Raw genomic sequence first — 19,199 nt, 5'->3', positions numbered from 1 at the left:
GGGTGCTGTATAATTTGAATTTCTCTGGAGATGAATATAATCTGTGGGTTTGTTTGGTTTCTGGTTGTTTTCTGCAAAACTGCTTGGGTGCCAGGTCGTGCTTAACAACAGTTCTCACTGAAAGCAGTCATCCTGGTAGCCACAGGAAAATGCCCTGGACTTGCCAGAACAGGTTAAATTATTCATTTTGGTTAGTTTGTTTTAATAATTAAAGGATTTTCTCATGTTTTGCAAATTGTCCAACGCTTTGTAGTGATGCAGGGCTCGTTTTTTTTATCTGCTGCTGTTCGGTGGGTGATTTCTTCTAGCTCGTAGAGCCTGTGGGGTGCTCCTCAAGTACTGCTGCAGAGTTCCCGGTGTTTGTACCTGGGGGCTGGTCACCTGAGAATTACAATATTATCACTTCCTTTGATTTAATAGCCTTGCTCATCAACAGAAGTCTCCTTTTTTCCCATTCGCTAGTTGCCCACAGCATCAATAATTGTTCAGGACATTTGTACAGCTAATAGAAAGAACCTGTCAACAAGAAAAACTCATTGCAGCGCTGCTGGTTTAAAGAGATTGGGGGAAGCAGCAAAGGCAACCAGGTAGGAAATGTGTTGTGTCTGCAGTCACATAGATCCAGGGACAGGAGACATAAGTGGGGCTTAATTCTCTCCCAAATGGACTCTCTATTTCACACCTCAGCACAGCTTCTGATTTAGGGCTTTCTTAATGTATTTTCAGTATTTTCATTGCTAAAAACTAAATAGGAAGATGCAGCTCTGACCCAATCCAAAAGCTGCTGAGGTAAATACAGAAGCTGTGGCTGTTGTTAGCAGTCCTCGGACCAGTCCTAGCACAAAGCACGGTGAAAATAACATTTATATAATGGATAATTCCCAGTTTGTGGACTAAAGGATTTCTGCAGTCTCTCGAAAAGGATATTGAGCCACGCTGTGAGCATATTTAAGAAGACAGACTGTGTCCTGAGGTTATCTTGAAAGCCAAGACTACCTAGCTGGAAGGAAGCATGATGCTACAAGGGGGAGGAAGGAAGCCACTGACCTCTGAGGTAACGAACGGAGAAGTGCCGTCAAGTTGATTCATCAGAGTAAGATGTTTTCAGCTGCTGCAAATGGGGAAATGGTTAACTTGTGCTGGAGGTTCAATTCTGAAGGCTGGGATGGAGGCTGAGAGCTGTGAGTGAGGGTGCGGATGGGCCAAGGCAAACCCTGGTGTTACCAGTCATGATGCAGAGAGGAAGTAGGTCTGGAGTCCATCCTGGAGGAGACACTGTCCTAATAAAAGATCCAATAAATGGAGTTAGCAAGAGATTTGTTTTGATGTATAGCAGTCTGTTCGGTTAGCTACCAGACATGGTTTGTTTAATGACTGAAACTGAAAGAGCAGGAGCTCATCTCAGTGCGACTGGGAGAGAATATAGATTAACGCCATTGTGTTCTCAATGCGTCATTGACTTTCCCTGCGTACCATGAGCAAACGTGTCGTTCAGGTCCAATGAGACGGACGGGTTCATTAAGCAAAACCAGGCCCTCTAAGGTCACTCCCTAGAAGAGCCTTGCTGTGTGTGCTCACTTTGGTAAGGAGCAATTTGTACTTCTTTTAAAAGAATTAATCATTTTTTTGCTCATCTTGGTGCCAATCCAGCTGGAAGATAGGACTCTCTGGAAGTTCTCTGCACAGTCTCCTTGGGTGATGTCAACAGCCCCACATCGGATACTTGGAAGGCTTGAAGATTTTAACTAAATGTCTGAACATCTGTATGCTGAGATGAATCAAACCCCTAGAGAGCCAACCTTGCAGAGCCCCGAGTGTCCCAGCTCCCACGGTGGAGAAGGCTGAGGGAGCCAGCTGGTGCAGGATTCCCCTTGGGCAAGGGACAGTAGCTGCCCTCCCTGCCCACCCTCCTGCTGTACGGATGAGACAAGGTGGTGGAGTGTGCGGAGGCGATGACTGGGCCACTCTCTATTCCCTCCATCCATCTCTAGCAGATGTTTCCTGAGGAACAGTGTCCAGCTGGCCCTGCTCACAGCAGCCCCCCGGCTGCTTTGGACATCACTGAGTCTTATGCAAAATCATCCAGGAAACCACAGACGTTCCCATGTCCTGGACCCAGAAAACCTGTGATTCGCAAATTCTTGGCTTTGATATTTCTTCATACAGAGAGGATGTGATTTCAGGGATGAGGCAACCTCTCACCATGATTTATTGCACTGTGTTGAGCAGGGAGACCTCTTCTCTGGCTGCATGTGGATGGTGGCTGAGTACACAGGGTGGAGAGTTCTCCTGGGCTTGCAAATGCTGTGAGAACTGTATCTGATGACATTCAATTTAACCCCGTCACACCAGACCTGTGGTTATGACCTGTGCTCCCCAGCTCTCGGTGGCTGCTGGGCTCCAGCACAGAGGGGAGCCAACATCCAGGAGAAACACCCACCTGAGGTTTATGTGAGCTTTCAAGACTGCAAATCGTCAACTGCAGACACTTGAAGAGCAATGCGTGGCAGGTCCCTTCGTTCCCAGTTGGTCCATCACTCATGTTGGAGTTGGGCTTTTTGCTCCACCATGCTTGGCCACTGCCTGTCCTACCTGGACTCATGGGCTGAGGCCATGCTTTGGTTCATCCTGTGTAAACGGAGCCCGAGCGAACCCAACAGCCACTATGCTCCTTCACGCAGATGAAGCCCAGCACAGCCCAATAACCAGCAGCACAGATGCTCCAAAGTCAGTATTTATGTGCCGTAATTTGCAGTGGTAATTACTTATTGTGCTTCTCAGTGGAATAGAGTATTGAGGTTGTTTAGATTCCACCAGAGGACTCGAACTCATCACTTTTTTATTTTTAATGCAGGTATTGGCATTTTCCCTTGTGGTGAGCAAGGCTGGGGGTATTCGGGGAAAGCCAAAGTCCCAAGTTTGCTGTTCAGCTTAGTATCTGCTCAGTGGCTTCCATCCAGACTAGGACATGATGCTGCCAGGACAGCGCGTCCTGTGCCTGCTGCAAATGGCCTCTGACTACTCTTGCATGAAAGGAGCAGGTTAATTTTCATAAACCATGTTAAGCAACGAGTTACATGGTTTAGAGCTGTTTTTGCAGCAAGATAAAAGGACACCAATTTGGTCATTTACCTAACTTCCCATTACAGCTCGACAGCTTATTACACAAGGACTTTCTTCTTCCCAAATAACCCATTGATGAAAAAGGATGCTTCACTGTGACAAGCAGCGTTATGCAAAACTAGGGCTGATTTAAGAACAAAACAATTATTCCCATTGAAACTCCTTTTTGATGGTCATGTGGAGTTTCAATTACACACAAATTTTCTGCATTGTTCATTAGCTTTGAGTGGAAATTTTCTGGATGCACTGAAAATCTTCCAGTGATTGAAGGCCTCCCTAAAGCCCTGGTGTATTAATTCTCCAGCAGAAACATACACATTTATGTTGAAAATACAGGATAAACTGTACCTTGTTTATATGTTTTGTCACTTTTTCTTACTCTGAAAAGAAACCTAAACCAGCTGTAGTAAATATTGTTCTGCACTGCCTTGTTCTGTCTTACTTCTGTGGGTGGGAATTGGTTCTTTGATCTGCAGTTCAAAGAGGTTGAAAAAGCTGTTTCTGCGGTCTGCAGAGAATTTCCTTCTGCTTCTACAACAGCTCTTTAAAAACTCTATTTCTGGGAAGGCTTTCAGCATTCATCCAACCAAAGAGAACCTTACAGCTTGTGTAACGTCAGCCGCAGAGTGGGTGAAGTTTGCTTCCAAATCACAACAAATCTTCCGTGCCCACCTTACCTGGTGGAGGCCATCATCCCCCAACACCCAGGAGAGTGGTAACGCAAGCAGAGCGCTGCGAACAAGCATTTGAGGTTGCAGGCAAGACCTGATCACGTCCGATAAGACCTGATCATGTCCGATAAGACCTGCGGGCAGCCAAGCTGGCGTCCAGTTGCTGGCTAGGAAGCGAGCTGTGCCGGAGCAGAGGTGCTCTCTCAGCTGGATCCTTGACAACCTGGATGTCCCAGGTCAATGTCATTGAGTGGTGTGATTTGTCCCTTGCCAGGGACCTGCAGTCTTCAGGTCTTGTAGGTTGTGGCCTTTTGCAGTGCTGCTGTTGTTAACATAATCAAACGTTTAAAGCAGGGGGGAGGGAGAGGAAATCATTAGCAGCCGCATTAACTTCTACCCTGGATTCTGTGCACAGTATTCGCTCAAATTAAATAGCTGTTTCGATTCAAGCAACTCCTCTGGTGTCAGCTAATGAAACTGGTCCCGCAGTTCAGTGGTGGCGTCAACTAAAATCCTGGTTGTAATCCAAATTTCAGAGTTTTTTTTTCTCCTAATGAATTAATCAGCTGATTATGTGCATGCGATAGCTCGTTAGAGAAGTGTGTGGCAACCTTTGGAAGGAAGTTATTGGCTTTGTGTGGCCCGGAGGCCATTCCGTTGCAGGAGCGCGCTCCTCCGGGTATTGCGGCACCATATGTGTTGCTCTAATTAATGGACGTTGTTCCTGGGGTCGTTTGATCTCAGGAAAATGACTGTAAAAATTTTAATACTGTAAACCTTCCAAAACTTAGAATAAGAAGTCAAACAGCCAAAAGCAATTTCCCTTTAATCTAGCTTGTGGTGGTGAGGACTTTTTGTCTTATTTTCTTTTTTATTGTAAAAGCTTCCACCCTCTGCAATGGTAGCTGCAGAGATAAAGTGAAGTGTAATTTGGAAATTAGTTCCGGGTGTTTGAGTTGTAGCTTTATTTTAGTAATCTGGGTCATTAATTTTGTTGAACAGTGTGTTTGGATTTTCTTCCCCTGTATATGCAAAGCGTGACTGCACCCAGGGTGTAAAGGGACTCCCGGCGGAAAAGGGAGCTTCCAAAGCCCTCTCTCCAGTGGGTGACCCTACAAAAACAAAGCCTGTTCCTCTGTGGCTGGCTGGTGGGGATGGCAGGAGAATGAGCGGTGGAGAGGAATAACAGAATAGTTTGGCTTGTAAAGGACCTTAAAGATCATGTAGTTCCAACCCTCCTGCGATGGGCAGGGAACCCTCCCACTGGCTCGGGATGATCAGATGAGCACCAGGGTGGTTTGTGCTCCTGCTGCAGCCAGGGACTGTGGGCACGGCAGGGAGAGGGACCTCACCGGGGCAGCTCCTGGTGGAAAGCCAAGGGCCGGACCCGGGTCAGGGTAAGGGTTTAGACTCTCAGCCATGACCGGAGCCTTTTTACATTAATAGAAGCAACTTGTAGCTTGTTTAATGAGCAGAGGTGTGGTTTCATGGCTGAGAGTCAGCAACTCTCTCCCAGGGGAGGTTCAGGCTGGATATAAGAAAAAAATTCTTCACGGAAAGAGTCACTGGGCACTGGCAGAGGCTGCCCAGGGAGGTGGTCGAGTCGCCTTCCCTGGAGGTGTTTAAGGAATGGGTGGATGAAGTGCTGAGGGACTGTTAAGAGTGGTTGGACTCAATGATCCAGTGGGTCCTTTCCAACCTGGTGATTCTATGATTCATAAAGTTTCCCAAGGGATATGAAAGTTTCATATTAATGAAAGGGATCTTTTGAGCGAATAAGCATGCTTCTACTCAAGTTTTGGACTGCCCTTAAAATTTGGAAATTGGGATATACCAGCATCTTCTCCAGTATAATAATCTGTAATATGTGCATATTACAGATCTAAAGAGTCTCCGGAGGTGTCTGGAGCAGTGCTGGCAGCCGTGGCATGGACCAGGGAATGGTCACAACTGGTGGCTCTTTGGCTGAACGTTATGGGTGCTGCTTGCACCCCTGTCAACAGCAATGTGAATTTAAACCTGGTTTCCTCCTCTGGCATTGCTGGGATGGGGATGGAGCCTGTCTGGGAGGCAGGATACTGGTGCAAAGCTCAGGGTCCAACCTGGGAGAACTGGGGGTAAAGCTCTGCTCTTCTCTCCACTTGGCAATGTGCTGGGTAAACTAAGAATAACGATTTACATCCTGAGCAAAGGGAATGTTATGAACTCTGCAGGATTAAGGCTGTTTTTTTCCTCCATATGTTTATGCAACATCAAGCGAAAAAAAGCTCAGACTTTGATTTTTTGGGGGGTCTAAGCTTTAGAAATGTGGTCATTATAATAATATACGGGCAGGCCGAAGCACAGTAGTGGCTTGGGTAGACTTTTTCTGCTTATCCTCATTTCTGTTTTGCTGTTTATCCTGTTTATCCTCTCCTTGTTATCCTGAACTAGTTTGTCGTCCTGTAAATGCCAACCTCCGACTCCTAAAAAGAAATCATCAGGAAGAAAACTTGCTGACTGAGTCTTTTTTTGGTCTGTGGCAGTTGAGTAAGCCCGTCAGCTTATATAATATTAATATTTGTAAAAGCAAACCTACGGAGCTCATAAATCTTCCATAAAAGAGGGACAATAGCTACGTCTATTTTAAAATGAAGCAGGTAAGTAGGTTCTAGGACAAAAGGGTATTGACTCAAAAGCTGTGGGTGGGTGAAAGAAATGAAATGGTCATTTAAATTTGAAAATTGGCTCTGCAGAAGTGATACCAGAGGCTGCTGCTGGAGCCAGCGTTTTGCTCTGGGTCATCGCTTGGCCCTGGAAAGCCCCAGGCCCTGGCTGCGGCCACAGCAGTTTTGATCCCTAGAATTCTATCCAAATGGGTTAAGGAGCAAAAAAAAGTCAAGAATTGAAGTGTGGGGCATGTTGGTAGAGGAGGGGACTTCAGTACCATTTGACCTAACTTTGTGCCTTCTCCAAAAGCAGTGGGGGGGAAGTGAAGAAAGATTCTGCGGTTCTGCATTCTGTTAACCATTTTTCAAGGGCAGAAGCAGCTGAAGCTAGACCAGAAAAAATGAGTACAGCTCATACAGCCAACCGAGGGAGCAGCCTGTCTCCAAACACACACACTGAGCAGCTCCGTGGAGGAATGACGCTGCTGCAGCTCCATTAACACGGTCTCTTTTTCAAAGGAAAACTGTGCTTTGAAGCAGTTGCTTCAAGACATTTTTTGCTGGGTACCATCCGCGGTGGGATGGGAGGGGTAAAACTGAACCATTTAAAGATTGTAGAGTTACATGGAGAGAGGAGGTTATTCTCTTTTGTTTTCTTTTCTTTCTCCAATTTTTCTTAATTTCTTGAGTTGTCGGGGGGTGGTTGGTCCCATGAGACCACGGGGGATGGCGCATGGGCAGCACCCAGAGGGTATCTGATGCCTCAGTCCTGAGAGTTGAACACATTGCGACGGCTTTTTCCCACTGCCTAGAACATGGTGCAAGTCCCACCATCCAGAGTGGGCAGGGTGGGGTCTCCAGCCTCGTGCTGGAGAAGAGCAACGGAGCTGGTGAAGGGGCTGGAGAACGAGTTTTATGAGGAGTACCTGAGGGAACTGGGATTGTTTAGCCTGGACAAGAGGAGACTGAGGGGAGACCTTATCACTGTCTACAACTACCTGAAAGGAGGTTATAGAGAGGTGGGTGCTGGTCTTTTCTCCCAAGCAAGAGGTGATAGGACAAGGGGGAATGGTCCCAAGCTGCGCCAGAGGAGGTTTGGGTTGGACATTAGGAAAAACTTCTTCAAAGAAAGGGTCATTGGGCCCTGGCAGAGGCTGCCCAGGGAGGGGTGGAGTCACCTTCCCTGGAGGCATTTAAAAGATGCGTAGATGAGGTACTTAAGGATATGGTTTAGTGGCAAACAGTTGTAGTTGGACTTGATGATCTCAGAGGTCTTGTCCAACCTAATGATTCTGTGATTATATGAACTAGTGGGATGTCCTGCCCATGGCAGGGGGATTGGAACGAGATGATCTTTAAAGTCCCTTCCAACCCAAACCATTCTATGATTCTGGGCAGGGTTGCTGGTTTGTCCGTAAACATCCCAGCTGTGGTTTCTAAGGGTCTGTGTGTGCCTGTCTTCTGCTCAGCACCGAGCAGCACAAGGGCTTTTGTTGGCAGCTGTGTTTATCTGGTGCTGTGGAGGGGAGGTGCTGATGGATGTATGCCTTTGAATGTATTTGCCAAGCATGCGGTTGTTCTTTTTTTTATCTTTTTTTTTTCCCTGGCCCTGAGAACAATGGGAAGCCTTTAATTCAGTATTGCTCGGTGGTGGAGCTGGATCAGAACATTCATCATGAATTTGACTTGGTCCCTCCAGCCTTCCCCAGCCCCAGCTTTGCCAACTCCCAGCACTGGAGGGGACACCCATCGTGCAAGTCCACTTTTGGCGGTGGTGATGACGCGTTAGCTAGGTCCAGCCTGGTGGGTCCGTGTGGTTGAGGGTGAAGTTTCCAGTGGACCAATAGATGGGAGAGCACAGAATTCTATTGCAAGTATTTTATAGATGAGGAATTTGGGGCCAGAGGCACGATGAGGTGATTCTCACAAAAACTGAGTTGGGATGCCATGATCTTCAGACCAAGGAACAAGCCCTAGGCCATGGCATGAGTTATGTAGTGCATCACACTCATTCCCAGCTCTGCTCAGAGCTGGAAAATGGTCGGATGTTGGCTCAGAGTGAATTTTTTTGGTGAAGCAGGCTTTTTTTAGTGTGAAATAGAGTTGCTGAAGCTAAACCTTCTCATGGGAACAGGTCAATTCATTTAGCACAGCACATTTTTAAGGAGAAAATATTAATCGGACCAACTCAGGCAAGAAATATGTTCAAAGAATTTTAGCATTCAGCTCAAATCACTATTTCATTTAAACATTTTGGGCTAATGAGAGTTGGGAAAAAAATCTTTTTTTTTAAATTAAACAAAAGTGGAAATATGAAGGGACCATGTGATGTTATAACAGTGGAAAATGTTTCCATATTTTTCATTTCTGGGAGTTTGAGTATACCTTTTGTCCTAATTAGGGACATGAAAATGTCTGAAAATCTTTCACAGGGCACACAGATAATTAGCCAGACAATGTCTGCTGGTCTTTCTCATCTTCAAATCCAGCTGCATTTTCCCTAATGAAATTTTCTGCCACAGCAAAGGTGGAATGTGAAAGTTCAATATTATGGATCGGCTTAGCTTGCAAGGAGAGAGGAAAACAACCAGAACCTGTACTTTGGAAAATAAATGAATGAGAGCAGTAGCACAGAGGTCTATAAAATTATGGAGCACCTGAGTAAGGCATGATAAATGTGATTGTCTACAGGGAAAATCACATGCAGAAAAATCAGGTGAAGGGCATGTGATAGCTCTCCGTCCTTTCTTTAGGCAACCCCCATTTGCTCTAGGGTATCCAGTTATGTTTGTGCTTTTCCAGTCCCTATGGGTTAAGAAAGAGAGAAGCTCTTGCCCTGGCTGCAGCCAGAGCAGCAGCACCTTTGCTGGACCTCACTGTGCCTTTGCTCTCTCCAGCCTTTTGCTGCCACCTCCGTCTCCAGGAGGACCTGAGCAAAGCTGAGTTACATACATCTCCAGCGTAGCATCGGATCCGTTGTTACTAGAGGATAAATGACAGTGTCTCCATGGCTGAGGATGAAACTAAATTAACCCCCACCATCCTCAGCAATTGGTGGGGCGGTTGCTGAGCTCCGCGTCACAGCTGATTTCTCATGAAGAATCAAGGATGAATTGTATTTCTAATTTCTGTCACAAATGTTTTTGCTATGCAAAGAAACAAGTAGGAGCAGAGAGAAGAGGAGAGAGCACTTGGTCTAGCCTTCAGCCCAGCGATGAGGGAAGGCAGCGATGATGCTAACACTCTCCTGGGCAGGATGGTGGCTAATGGAGTTGTGCTTTTGCATTAAGCAGCAGGAAATGGTCAGGTCAGCTGCCTTCCCCGGCTGTAAGACACCATCCTGCTAAAATAAGGCAACTGTGAAGGAGGGTGAGGAGGGAAGTGAACCTGCCACGGGAGACTGCGTTTCCCAATGGAGAAGCATCCTAACCATGGGGAGATCTATTGTAAAGTTCTGTAAGTGGGGCATTGTTCCGTTGGGTTTGCTAGAGAGGAACTGCAGATTACAGACTCCAGTCATTAGCAAGGAATTCTAGACGTTAGGAGGAAAATTTTCATCTTCCCCATGAGAGTGGTGAGGCCCTGGCCCAGGTTGCCCAGGGAAGCTGTGGCTGCCCCATCCCTGGAGGGGTTCCAGGCCAGGTTGGATGGGCCTTGGGCAGCCTGAGCCAGTGGGAGGTGTCCCTGCCCATGGCAGGGGGTGGAACTGGATGGGCTTTAAGGTCTCTTCCAACCCAAACCGTTCTATGGTTCTAATTTATGGCATTGGGGGTGGCTGCTGCAGGTGACACCGAGCAGAGACGTTGGAATTGGAGCAGTAAGCAGATACTGACTTTCGGCACTAATCTGACTGCAATAAATTTGTGGCATGTTGACGGTGGTGGAAGTCTAGATCAATATCAGTCTTCAAGAGGCTGAATAGATTAATGTTTCTTTAATACAGATAAAGAAAATAGAGGGTAGGTGTTTATGGTGTTCCCTGCATGTGGTATTATTACTCTTTGTCGATCCTTCTGCTGAGGTGGGGGAGAGGAGCGGGAGCGAGGAGGAAGTTAAGAAAGGATTTAGAAAGATATTTTGCCAGACATTTAGAAAGCAGTTGTAAGAAGGAGATTTATGGCATTTTCATCAGTTTTAGGCTGAAAAGAGAAAAATTTTCATAAAAACACATTGTCCTTTGAAAGACAAATTCCTATGAGATAATGGTCTTGGGTGTAATGAGCTGCCTGTGGTAGGGGAGTTGCTGGCTTAGGCTTTGGCAAAGAGGGATATGTGGATGTTTCGCAGGTCCCTGCTACTTTCTGGTGGTAGAGATAAACACAACTGGTTCTAAACGCTTTAAGGCAATGTAGAAATGCTGGAGATGAGAACGCAGAGAGAAAAGCTGTTTCTTTTCTCCTCTTAAATAAATCAGTGCCTCCTGTTGGGGCTACAGGTGGCTGAGTATTCAGCTTCACTGTCCTGCCAGTCTGGCATTTCTGGTGCTGCTGGGGTGAGCCTGACTCGACCGATTTATCCCCTTGAACAAATAATCCAAAGTTGAGAAACCTGTTGCTGTTATCAAAATCCCATTACCAATGGGATTTTCTCACAGTGCTTTTTAAAAATCCATTTATGGCTCTTTTTATTTTTTTCTAAACGACAAGGGCCATCGGTCACCAGGAGTGACTTTCAGGTGTTGGCCAGATTTCAGAGGAAGTCTGTCGAAGGGTTTTTCTCCACTCCCTGCCCCTGAACCTCTCCGTGCTGCAGTGGGAGGGTGACAGCACCGCTGGCAAACAGCTGGGTCTCACTGGGCTGGCATTTCAGTTCCTAGAAGCTGAGGCTTTGCAGCCACAGTGCTCATGTTGCCTGGAAACTGGTGGGAAGGGACCAACCCCAAGTCCCTCAGTGGCCGCTGAGGAAGCAGCTTGGCATGTTGCGTCTCCATGTCGTTTTTCTCTAGAGAGCTCAGTTTTGTGTCAGTGCTGAGGTCATCCGCTCTTGGTCTTGGATGGCTGTACGGCTTGCAGCGGGGTCGAACACTTCATGGTTGAGTTTAATTCCACTCAAAATCCTGAAGTTGTGAAGGTTAAGGTAAAACAAGCTAGCCTCAAGCTATCAGGGTGCATTGAGGGGACTTTGACTGCAGGGTTGTCCTTGTCCGCGTGTCCCAGCTCATCTCCACCAGCGGAATGGAGCCTCTGCCAAGCTCTTTGTGGCCTTAACGCACTGTCCTCCCAAAGCTCGGCTGTCCTGACCATGCATGGACAGGAAAGCAGCAGGATGTCACAGAGGGGTGATGGCATTGCAGCATGTTGGCTGAAGGGATCTGGAGAGCAGGCACAGCCCTGGTGCTGGCATGGGGACACCAGCGGAGTTGCAAAGGGCGCTTGGCCATGGAGGTGTTCCCAGCACCAGCAGAGGAAAGGAAGGGTCCTCTCTTCTCACCCCTGTGTGTGAGAGGTCACAGCACCCAGCTGTGGCCTTGTTGTGGCACCGAGGAGGACAGCAGGAAGTATAAAGCACAGCACGTATGGCCAGAAAGATCCAGCCAGGATAAAGTTGGGTGAAGCCCAGCTGCTCTGCGGCGTCGGCCAGAGGTCAGCTAGATTCCTTTGTTGGACCCAGGGACCCTCCCCACCACTGGAATTGAGGTCCTAAGAGAGGTGGCATTGCTTGGCCCTTGTGATGGGCAGTTTTCCTCCCCTCGCTGAGCTAAGCCCTGCAAAAAGTTTCAAGTAATTGCTGCCAGCGTCTGAGGGGAGAATCAAAGGCACCTACACGACCCTCAGGATGGGGTGCACTGCTGCTGCTATCGAAGATGGGCTGCGGCTGGGGGGGAAAAGGAGATGTCACCCTTGGAATGTGTGAAGGCCGCCGGATCCTGTTACTGAAGTGATGTGCGCAGATCCATGTGTTAGCAGAGACCGGGCAGTTGGATGGGGAAGGCAGGTATAAACGTGTAAATGGGAAAAGTAACCAAGCAGAGTGGGCAGGACCTTCAGAGGATGTTTCCCTGTGTCTATGTTTCCTTCCTTTCCTTTTCTCATCCTCCATCCTCCTTGTTTAACAGGACTGGCTGACGAAATTTGGGTATCTGCCTCCTCCGGATCCCGTCACGGGACAACTGCAGACGCAAGAGGAGCTCACCAAGGCCATCACTGCCATGCAGAGGTTCGGGGGGCTCGAGACGACGGGGGTCCTAGGTCAGTGGCTCATGATCTCTCCTCTCTGCAGTGCAGAAGGATGCAGGGATATGGCTCCTTGCAGGTCCAGGATAGAGCGGGCTCTTGGTGCTGAGTTGTGGAGTAGCACCATCTCCAGGAGAAGCTCACGCGGGTGTAGCGTACGGCCCAGTTTGCAGCTGTAAGAGTAATTACATGGCTCAGATGCTTTGTTGCCTTGTGCTTTCAAGAACCTGAGGCAAGCAATTATTTCACCAGACCCACATACCCTTGGGGTTCCCGTTGTGTTTAAAATAGCACTTGCTGTGCTCAGAAGAAGAGAAAAAAAGACAAGAAAAAAGAAGATGGAGAGACTAAGGCTGATAGGTTGTCCTGTTCAGAGCCTTAGTTGCAGCATCACATAGAGTTGAACGCAAATCCTGATTAAGCCTCCCAATTTGTATATATGGATATTCTCATTTCTTGAGCGCACTGGAGGGAGGAGGAGGCTGAGGCTGTTGCGTTACCCAGCTCTGCTCACTCCTGCCCATGGTGCGTAGAGCCACAAAGTGCCCGCAGAGCCGGCGTGAGTCTCCTTGGCTCTCTCGGGGCAATCAAGAGCCCCTCAGCCACCGCAGCTTCTCCACTAGCTGAGGGACGGGGCGGTGGATGGCTTCTGCCTGACGTGGCAGCCACATCTGGCTGGGAGGGAGCAGTCCAAGGCCAGGGTGATGTGACACAAGTTCCACAGCACGACCGGGGTCATTCCTCTCAACAGCCTCATTGAGGGAAGGAGAAAGCCAGCGTTGTCCCAGCCCTTGGAAGAGTGCCTGTCTGTTCTCCTCCTCTCCTTGATGTGTGGCCGTGACCTCCCACCACGTGGCCAGCTTGCTTCCGCTGCTCAGGACAAAATTAACGAGAACCTGCTAATTAGTTGGCCGGTCTCTGCCTACCATCCACCAGTCTCCTGGAGCAGCTGCCTGAGCACCCGCTGGCCGCGTCCCGTCGCTGAGACTTGCCCTTTCTGCTCTTAATTGAGTGCATGCAATTATTTCTGTCCCACCTCATCACAAACTGGAGGAGGCCTGGGAGCAAGGACAGCCTTCTGAATACATTCGTATTTTCATTTTTGGAGGGCGTGTTTGAAATGGGCCTGAGGGGCTGCCCTGGGCAGGTCACAGATGTAGGTTTGCATCTGAAAACAGCGTGTTTGTGTGAAGAGATAAAACCAGCACGGAAAATGATTGAATGAACAACCTGTCTGTACATGATAATAGGGGCTTTAAGCTTTCATTCAGTTTTAAAAATAAATAAGGAGAAATATAAACATTTTCCAAATGAGCTCCAGAGATATAGTTTATTTACAGGCAAGCGTCTCTCTGCTTTGCTAGGGGAATAATGGGAAACTCAGCAAGAGAGAACGAAACAGAATAACTAAAAACTTTGTGGTTTAAAATGCACTTGGAGCCAGCCACAGGTGGTTTTCCGCATAAGTTTTCAAGATCTGTGAAGTGTCACACCAGCAGTAACCTGCTGCATTGCGTTCTCTCTTGAAATCAATAAAAGCGTCCACTGATGCTAACAGGAGACCTAGCAGCTAACACCCCACTGTGGGGTGTCATCCCTCCTGACCTCCTGGCAGCCCCTGCTGGTGGGAGCTTTGAAGAAATAGGCTTTCAGCAGGAATTGCCGCTGGTGGTGGGTGCAACCATGATGTGGAAGGGGCTCAGCACCCCGTGGTGTCACAGCACATGATGCTGTGCCCCATCAGGCTCATGGGCATTGCCTTCCGCTCCGCTGCCGCATCCTCAGAACTTCCCTTCCCGTGTCCTTATCCTCCCTGAGATTTCTCAGCCCACCATTCATATTTTTTTTCCTATCCCTAGATGAAGCCACACTGGAGCTGATGAAGACCCCTCGTTGCTCTCTGCCTGACTTTGCTGCCGCAGAGACCAGGAGGAAGCGATTTGTGCAGGCAGTCACCAAGTGGAGCAAAAGGAACTTGTCTTGGAGGTAGGGGTTCATCTTCCCCTATTGAAAAGCTGCAGCCTGGGCTAAATATGGCTTTGTGATGAGCTTCAGGGTGATGTGCTAAAACATGTCCTGTGCTCCTAGGATCCTTTATTTAAACTCTTTTTCTGCCAATCTCAGCCTTGACTTTCTGGTTCCTGCTTGTCCATCAGCTGGGAATGGTGTGGATTTGGCCAGCAGATTAGCTGGGAGCTTTTTACTGCAGCGCAATGGTTTGAGCAGCCTTTCTCCTACGTTCATTGGGACTTTGTGCTTTCTGTGGCAGTTGCCACAGACTTGGCCCAGCACAGATCAGGCTTCTCTTGCCTGGCCTGAACCCAAGAGTTGGGAGCATTTTCTGGGTAATAGAGTCAGGGATTTGGTCCATGTTTCAGTATGTCCTCCTGAAACTTTATTATCAGAAAAGGTAAACATAATTCAGCCCTTAGTTTCAGTAAAAAGCGGGTTTGGTTCCTGGGTGGCCATGTTGCTCTCTACAACTACGGTGGGTGTTGGTCTCTTCTCCCAAGCAGCAATGAATAGGGCAAGAAGAAATGGCCACAAGTTGCACCAGGAGAGTTTAGATTGGATATTAGGGAAAAATTCTTTACCAGAAGGGTTGTCAAGCACTGGAACAAGCTGCCCAGGGAAGTGGTGGGATCACCATCCCTGGATGGATTTAAAAGGTGTGTAGATGTGGTGCTTAGGAATGTGGTTGAGTTGGTACTGTTAGGTTGGACTTGATCTTAATGTTCATTTTCAACATAAATGTTTCTATGATTCTGTGGCTTCTTATAGTGAAATGACCCCCATTATAAAAGCTCTGCCTGTCACCCTGTCAAACTTACCCCATCTTCACAGGTAAAAGGGATAAGCTTCACATTTTGAAGAGGAAAAAATCCCTTTGGGTGAATCAGTAAAACCTGCCTTGATGTCCCTGACTCCGGCAGCTCCTCCAAGCGAAGCTGGGCTGTACAAACCCAAGCTGTGGCCCACGGCGCGGTGGCCGGGCAGTGTGGTCAGGAGATCCCGGCGCTGCCGGTGCCACCAGGGCTCTGGCTGTGCTGCCAGTGTCTGCAGACCCAGGCTGCAGCAAAGCATGGAAAGGGAGCCGGGTTGGGCTGTTCTGGTGGGAGCAGCCCTTGGATACCCCCACCTTCCAGCCGCTCAGAAGCTGTGAGGCTGTGGCAAAGGTTGCTATAAAAAAGAGGTTTAGGTCTGAGACTATTTTATAGGTATGATAAAAAAATTCCATCGCTTGACAAAACTCATTTCTGCTTTTTATTCTTTCATCCTTTCCAAGATCTTGGCTTTTGTTCAAGAAAGGGCTCTATTTTATAGCTGGAGGTTGTACGAGCCAGCCAATGTAGCATTATAGAAACTCCAACAGAGTATTTACATCCAACACTTGAGATTAAAATAGCATTTTTGAAACTGCCATGAAAATCTGCCAATAGGCACATAAAGTTTTACACACTTACCTTTTACACATTGATTGAAGATTTTAAGGAAAAAAAAGAAAACAAACCCAAATTCCTTCTATGCCATATGTTTAAAAAATTGCAAGCTGAAATAAACGGGTGAAAGGATGTGTGAAAGGATGATCTTGAGATGGGTATCTGCACTGATAAAGAAGGTGGTGTCTGGCAAACAAAATTTTATAGCCATGCAGGTTGCTCAGGTTTCTTGTCTTTCAGCCTTGAGTAGGGCCAGCCTTTGGGACCAGAGGGCTTGGGGGGCAGGACGGCACAGGCTGCATCCCGTACAGCCTGCATCACAGCATCCCAGCATCCCAGTACAGCGTGAGAGCCTCCTGGCACGGCATCGGGCACACACGGTCTTCTGTGCCTGATCTCCAGGGGGTCAGTTTCCAGAATATTACAGCATATAAATATTCTTTTCATGGGATTTTTCTTTTTTGCGTTGTAGGCGTGTACCAGGGCCCTGGGTAAGCCACCTGGGTGGCAGTGGGGTAGGTCTGGGGTGCAGCTGGAGCAGGGAGCAGCGTGCTGCGGATGCCCTCTGCTGGCCCCAGTGCCAGGAGCTGCCTGCAGCGGGTTCCCCGCATGTTTGCAGCCTGTTTTTTCTCTTGCTAGTTTTGCTTTGGTGCTTCTGGTTCTGCCCCACAGAAGGGGAGAGTCTGTAGCTGGCATCTCTGTCTCTTCCCGGGTGCTTACTGTCTCCTCGCAGTCGTGGGGGATGCAGCATTGGGGTCATGCCCCCTCTCTGCATGCTCTGAGCTCCCTGCGGTGGAGGGAACCCTCTGAAGCCCAGCTTGCTATGTTTCCCTGGTTGTTTATTGCTCAGATCTCAGCCCTGTGCTGAACAGAGCTGACGTTCATCCATCTTTCGTTAAGGACGAGTCCCTCGTGACGCTTTATCACAGCTGCAGTCTTTGAAACTGTGATGCTGGGGACACAGGGTGCTGGAGCTGGAGCAAATGCGAGCAGCCGGGGAGCAGGGGTGTCTATCAGTCACTGCCTACCCTCCCTGCCAGCATCCTGAGCCCACCTGTGGCAGAGGCGTGGATTCACCGAGGCACGGAGAGGTGGCTGCTGGGCAGATGTGTGCATCTGGGGTAATCCCTGGTAATGTGGCCCCATCTCCACGAAGGACCTGATCGTCATGCTTTCCTCCTCTAATCTCCTAAGCAGCTGCTCCTCTTGCAGCTGATTTCACCTCGTTCTTGTCCCAGGAATGGATTATTCCCACTGCCAGGTGGCAGGAAGCTACCTGGAGATACGGGTAATAAAGGGCAAGAAAAGGATTATCTCCTAAAAACGCCCAATAATTTCTGCAATGTGCCGGAAGAACTGTGGTGAGAGGAGTGATGGAGGGTGCAAATACCCCTACTACTTTCCTCTTGTCGCATTGGGGTTTTGCTGCAGTGCTGGGATAGCACCAGATTGGGGCCATTGTGCCGCTATGGCCCTGGGCAGGTGGGAAAGCTTCTGTGCCACAGCAGCAATCATCTCTCCCTTTAATTGTCCCCTCTTCCTCCAGCCCAAAAAAATCAATTTGGGTTTATCAGGCAATCCTTAGCCTGCTGTGTTTGCTAGTTATCAGCATTTATTTTATTTCTCTGTGGTTTCAGGGCTGCGGAAGGTGAAGGAATGCTTTCATTAACCAGCAATTGATTTCTCATACATCACTAATACTCTTTCGCTTTTGCCTTTGGGAGGACAACACCAGAACACGAACCTGGAAATCAAAACGTCCCTTGGTGCAGGTGCCCCTTCTTAGCAGAAAGAGACGGATCAGCCCTCTCTGGCCTCTGCTTATTAACAAACGTGAACCCAAATCTCTTCAGGATGGGACAAGTGAAGGAAGGGACCTGGGGGACGCGTGAAGGGCTGGCAGCAGCGGGGCAAAATTCAGTTTTTATTCATGTGTGTGGCGGTGCTGCTGCCTGGGTGAGCCCTTAAAGCAGAGCAGAGATGTTCTCCTCGCCATCCCGCTGTGCCGCTTACAACCACGTACTGCTCGGCAGCCGCTCCTTCAAGCAGCGTGGCTGATGCACAGCTCCATCCACCTCAGGAACAGGTGCTCCTTGGGGTGTCCCAGCATGTGGCTTTGTGAAGGGCTTGAGGTTGTGTTGATGGTGTAACCAGAAGGGGACCGAGCAGCCCTGTCCTTGTGACCTCCAGGAGCCTTGGGGAGGGCAAAGGTTTCTCTCCAATTACTCACTTCAGACCTCTGCCTGCAATTGGAGCTCTGCACAGGGAGTCTCAGGAGGGATTAATATCTAAGAAGAAGGAGTGCTGCTCTCTGCTGAGTGCGTAAGCACCATTTACTACAAATAATAATAATAATAATCATCAAGGTTGGAGGGAGCTTATTTGGTCCTGTGTACATCTGCGTGATGCTAGAAATGTGCCTTCTTTTCAGTGGAACCGGATAACGCAATGCCGACATCCTATCAGCATAATAGGCTTCTCCTAATCTCATTGAAAACAATTAGAGCTCTGGCAATCAAATCAGATGCTGAATTGAAAAACCCTGATGGGGATTCTCCTGAAAAATAACAGTAGTAATGAATAAAGGATGGGAGATATTTCACTTACACATGCAGCATGCTAATAAAATGTGGGTCAGCTCAGAGGTGCACGACCTTTTGGAAGAAGCGAAATAAGTACTGATATTCTTTCTGCCTTAATCTAGTGTTTCTGGAGTTGGGGTTGGGATGAATGTTAATAATGTTTATCTCTTTAGACAGGGCTTTTCATCTACCATCCTTTAACGAAGGAGATCAGATTTATTATCCTCATTCTAGAGCTGGAAAGCGAGGGAAGGAAGAGGAAAGCAGCTCAAGTGGTCGAGCGGGGCTTCGGGAGATAAGAGCAGATAATGTCCCTGAATCTGAGTTCATGCCCAAGGCACCAGGATCTTGGAGATAGGTCATAATTCCCAGACTAAACATGGTGTGTTTTCCACATATAATCATTTGTTTACTAGAGATTAAAGCAGCAAAGTGTTTACTCAGGCCCAAAGGAGTGTTGTAGAAGATAAAGACACCAAGTTAAAAGAATATCTGGCCTTTTTTTCCGTACTGTAGAGATTTACATCCAGCCACAGTCTCTTCTATAAATTGAAAATCACTT

The 19,199-nt window shown here is 48.0% G+C and overlaps 1 protein-coding gene across 7 annotated transcripts in view; it reads left to right on the top strand.

Moving 5' to 3' along the window:
• The window catches only part of MMP17 (matrix metallopeptidase 17), a 69,063-nt gene that overhangs the window by 33,023 nt on the left and 16,841 nt on the right, over positions 1-19,199 (top strand). For all 7 annotated transcript variants that reach the window (XM_054082735.1, XM_054082741.1, XM_054082737.1 and 4 more), the window contains exons 2-3: positions 12,498-12,630; positions 14,475-14,601. In XM_054082735.1, coding sequence (XP_053938710.1) covers positions 12,498-12,630; positions 14,475-14,601 — 260 coding nt within the window. The remainder of the gene's footprint in view (positions 1-12,497; positions 12,631-14,474; positions 14,602-19,199) is intronic.

The sequence above is a fragment of the Cuculus canorus genome, chromosome 17, assembly GCF_017976375.1.
Source record: "Cuculus canorus isolate bCucCan1 chromosome 17, bCucCan1.pri, whole genome shotgun sequence".
Lineage (NCBI taxonomy): Eukaryota > Metazoa > Chordata > Aves > Cuculiformes > Cuculidae > Cuculus > Cuculus canorus.
Note: the sequence above shows the minus strand (reverse complement) of the source record. Positions and strands in the feature narration are given on the sequence as shown.